Raw genomic sequence first — 3583 nt, forward strand, 5'->3', positions numbered from 1 at the left:
CTTCTCTTTATCAAAAATGATTTCCAAGTTCCATTGTTTATTGACATTTGTGAACTTATACACCATGTATCGCGCAATATTTAGGTCTGTACAATCTAGGCTCCAATAAGGTTTTCTTTTCTCCCTCTTTTGGTTATTGGGTAGGAGATGGGAGTTGTTCTTATGTGAAAGAATTAGCTGTCTCTAGGAGCCACATCTACCTTCATCATCTCAGCCTCAGGCTTCACATCATAATCAACTCACAGTCGAGTCAAGTCAGAAAACACCATTCAGGAAACATTCTTCCATCTTTATCATAGGGAACAAGAAAAGAAATCACCGGTCTGTCTCAAAGCAAGAAAAGAACAAGAAGAGTCCCACTCCCAGCCATACTTGCACATCTATTCCATGCGTCAGGGTGGTGCTATCCTTTGATGTGAGGAGCAAGTTAGCGTATGTTATTCTTAGGTTCTTTTTACTCTTTCCATCTACAATTTTGGTGGCAGCACCAGATACACACGACTGGAATATCATAAGATGGGTGAATAACCCATGCAGTGATGTTATCTAGAGACAGCTTATGACCACATTGTCCTCCCAAGCCTCCGTACTCTAGGAGGAAAATTAGTCACTCGGGACATTTCTGAGCAATTTCTCCATCATATGTGAGATTTTTTTTTCTTTGCCGAACTAGGATTCCCACAAAATAAAGCACCATTTGAGATGACAGCACCAGGGACCAATCTTTTGATCTGACTTAATAAGATCCAATTAGTCCGTTGATTTGGTCAAGGGATTGATGAGTTTATCCTGATAGCTTCCTCCCACTCGTTGGAAAGGTGGGGAAGAAGTCCAAATAATTCATAACAAAATCCAAAAACAGCAAAACCCTAATGAACCATCCAAAGTAAATGTCACCGTTGTTATCGCGCATATTGCAACTAAGAACATACATACGGAGGCTACGGCAATTACTATCCGGAAAATTTTGACCACAGGGAGGAGTAACCCTGTTTCACCAAAAAGGTTTGTGGAATTCTGCTTCATCTTAAAATGAACTCTTTCCACCTTCACCTTCGCATGAATGAATCCGTTCATGGAAGCAGCTATCACTTCCTCCCCTTTATTCTCAACTTCCTGCCTTCTAATCCCTGCCCTGGGTACCAGAATTACTTCAACCCGAGGAACCATCTTATGAAACAAACGAAGTACTTTTCTAAACGTTTTAAAAGCATTACTTCTCTTCACTTGGAGAGGGAGTAAACACCATCTTCCCTCCTTACCCTTTATTTTTTTTTAAGAAAAAAAAAGAAATCAAACAAATATAAAAAAAGAAAGAGCACATATCAAGCTACAGTCTTATGTCCAATACGACTCCTGAAGCTGATGACTGGTTTTACCAAAACAAATGCGGTCCGATCTGGTTGTATGGTGATAATAACTCATACATCACAGACTTCAGGGAAGCAGAGCATAAGCTGAACTAATCCATTCATTCAGTGTAACAAATTAGATCAGAGTTCCTTATTTTCAGAAAAGTAAATTATACATAGCAAATATTTAAAAGTATTCAACAACAGATCACAAGCAAAATAACATGGAACAAGATCTAACATTCGGTTTGTTGTACCAAAGAACAAACAGCAGCAAAATTTAAATATACACAAGTAGAGCAGTTGGACTTGAGAGGCAGTGAAAGAAGGCAACGAAATCAAAGGGCAATGGAAGTGGCCGGCACGTCATCGAAATCCCACAGCATCCCCACACTCGTAGGCACTGCCGCTTGCTGATTGCATGGGATCGAAGCCGCCTCCGACACCGCCACCGCCACAGCCACATCCTCCTCCGGCGCCGCCGGCTGCGCCACCGCTCCGCCCTCCATGTACGGGATCTCGAAGAAGTTCATGTACGTCTCGTAGGCCATCAGCTCCTCCGACAGCCTCTTCACCTCGCCGGCGGCGGCGCCGCCATCGCCACCGTTCGCAACAGCAGGAGCAGGGAACGATTCCACCGTTTCCATCTTCGGAGCAGCGAATGGACGGCCGTGAGGAACGGAGGGAGGGAAAGAAGGGATGGGGCCGCGTGGGTAGTAGTGCGGGTGATAGGGCTGCGATGGGGGTTTAGGGGGCTCGGGAGGGGGGTCTTCGTTGGGGAAGTTGACCTTGGCCTTCTTGCCACGGATGCGGCGGGCCTCGCGGTCGTAGGCGCGGGCGGCCTCCTCGGCGGTGTTGAAGGTGCCGAGCCAAACGCGGACGCCCTTCATGGGGTCCCGGATCTCGGCCGCCCACTTCCCCCACGGCCTCTGCCGGATACCTCTATAAAGATTCTTCCTTTCCCTCTTCCTCTTCCCTGTAGCGTAACAAAAGAACCAAAACTCTTTATATACAAAAAGAAAGAACAAGAACCAAGTAAGAAATCGAGTACGAGCAATAGTAGGAGTACCTTTCTCCGGGGGAGGGGGCTGGGAGACGGGCTCGGGAGTCTTGGGGAAGAAAGAGGAGGCGGCATCAGGCCAGAGGTTGGAGGCGCAGAGGTGGTGGTTGGAGCTGCTGGTTTCCCGACGAGGGATGAAGTCGGAGATGATGGCACCTCCGCACATGACTGCTGCTAGCTTTCAACGAGAGCTTTCCTTTTTTAGTTCAGGAAAGAAGTGGAATGGGTGAGGAGTTGGAACAAGAAATGGAACACAGGAAAGGATGGCGGCAAGAAGGGGAAGAAGAGGGGTTTTTTGTGGGTTTAAGAAGAAGGGAGGAATGGCGGTGACGGGGATTTGAGTCGGCGAGTGGGGTTTATATAGAGCGTGTGATTCTTCTTTTGTATTATTTTTGAGGAGCTTCTGGGTGGAAGGCTTCCAGCGTTTCTTACGATGGATTCGGTTGTCGCGCGCTGGTCCACTGCTCGGGAGTTGCGCGGGGCCCAGAGCAGCCGCAAATCTAGTTTATCCAGAAGGGGTTCCTCCAGAATCGACCCTGGTTTCTTGTCATAACTATAACGTTCAGTGGTGCGCGAAGCTGAGAGCATATATATATATATATATATATATATATATATATATAGAGAGAGAGAGAGAGAGAGAGAGAAAAAAATTAAAAATTAAAACTAGTCTATGATACTTAATAGGTTCCTACATTGATGCTTGATCTTCTTATTACCTTCCATTAAGATTGTAGAGAACTTGTGATGCCACCATAGTAGAGTTGATTGTATTAATTAATGCCAGGCCATTAGATTCATATAAGGATGCGCAAATATGATACTTTAAAATTTTAATGGTGTGAATTAGAAGTAATTTATATTTGACATATGTTTATACAAATCTAACAACTTGATTACGTAGGACAAGTTTGATGGATATTGGACCCAACCCATTGGGGTAGTAAGTATTAGAATCTGGTTATCAGGGCATTCATTTGTAAATAAAGAATTAGGATTAAGTGGTAATACAGCATAAACCTGTGTAGCTCTAATACAGCATTGCTAATGTTTGGAAATAGATGGGCATATTGCAAATATGAGACATGGCATGGGCAATTTCGCTGGGCACTTCTAATGAGGAGGCAACAGCCTTCTCCAAGCTGTAAGCACGACTTTTGAGTCGGCTGTC

General features: G+C 44.9%; 1 protein-coding gene across 1 annotated transcript; it reads right to left on the reverse strand.

Moving 5' to 3' along the window:
- Positions 1-1474: 1474 nt before the first annotated feature.
- Positions 1475-2758, reverse strand: LOC105037298 (ethylene-responsive transcription factor ERF071). The gene is made up of 2 exons (XM_010912979.4): positions 2422-2758; positions 1475-2328 (listed from the first exon to the last, which is right to left on the reverse strand). Exons 1-2 carry the CDS (start codon positions 2576-2578, stop codon positions 1691-1693), a joined length of 795 nt encoding a protein of 264 aa, XP_010911281.1. The 5' UTR covers positions 2579-2758; the 3' UTR covers positions 1475-1690.
- Positions 2759-3583: the final 825 nt, after the last annotated feature.

This window comes from Elaeis guineensis, unplaced genomic scaffold (assembly GCF_000442705.2).
Source record: "Elaeis guineensis isolate ETL-2024a unplaced genomic scaffold, EG11 Super_Scaffold_1000024, whole genome shotgun sequence".
Classification (NCBI taxonomy): domain Eukaryota; kingdom Viridiplantae; phylum Streptophyta; class Magnoliopsida; order Arecales; family Arecaceae; genus Elaeis; species Elaeis guineensis.

Excerpts from the sequence above, each read along its gene's own strand:
- LOC105037298 (XM_010912979.4), bottom strand. The coding sequence starts at position 2,578 with ATGTGCGGAGGTGCCATCATCTCCGACTTCATCCCTCGTCGGGAAACC. Across the intron at positions 2,329-2,421 it reads GCCCCCTCCCCCGGAGAAAG|GGAAGAGGAAGAGGGAAAGG; the intron begins GTACTCCTACTA and ends GTTACGCTACAG.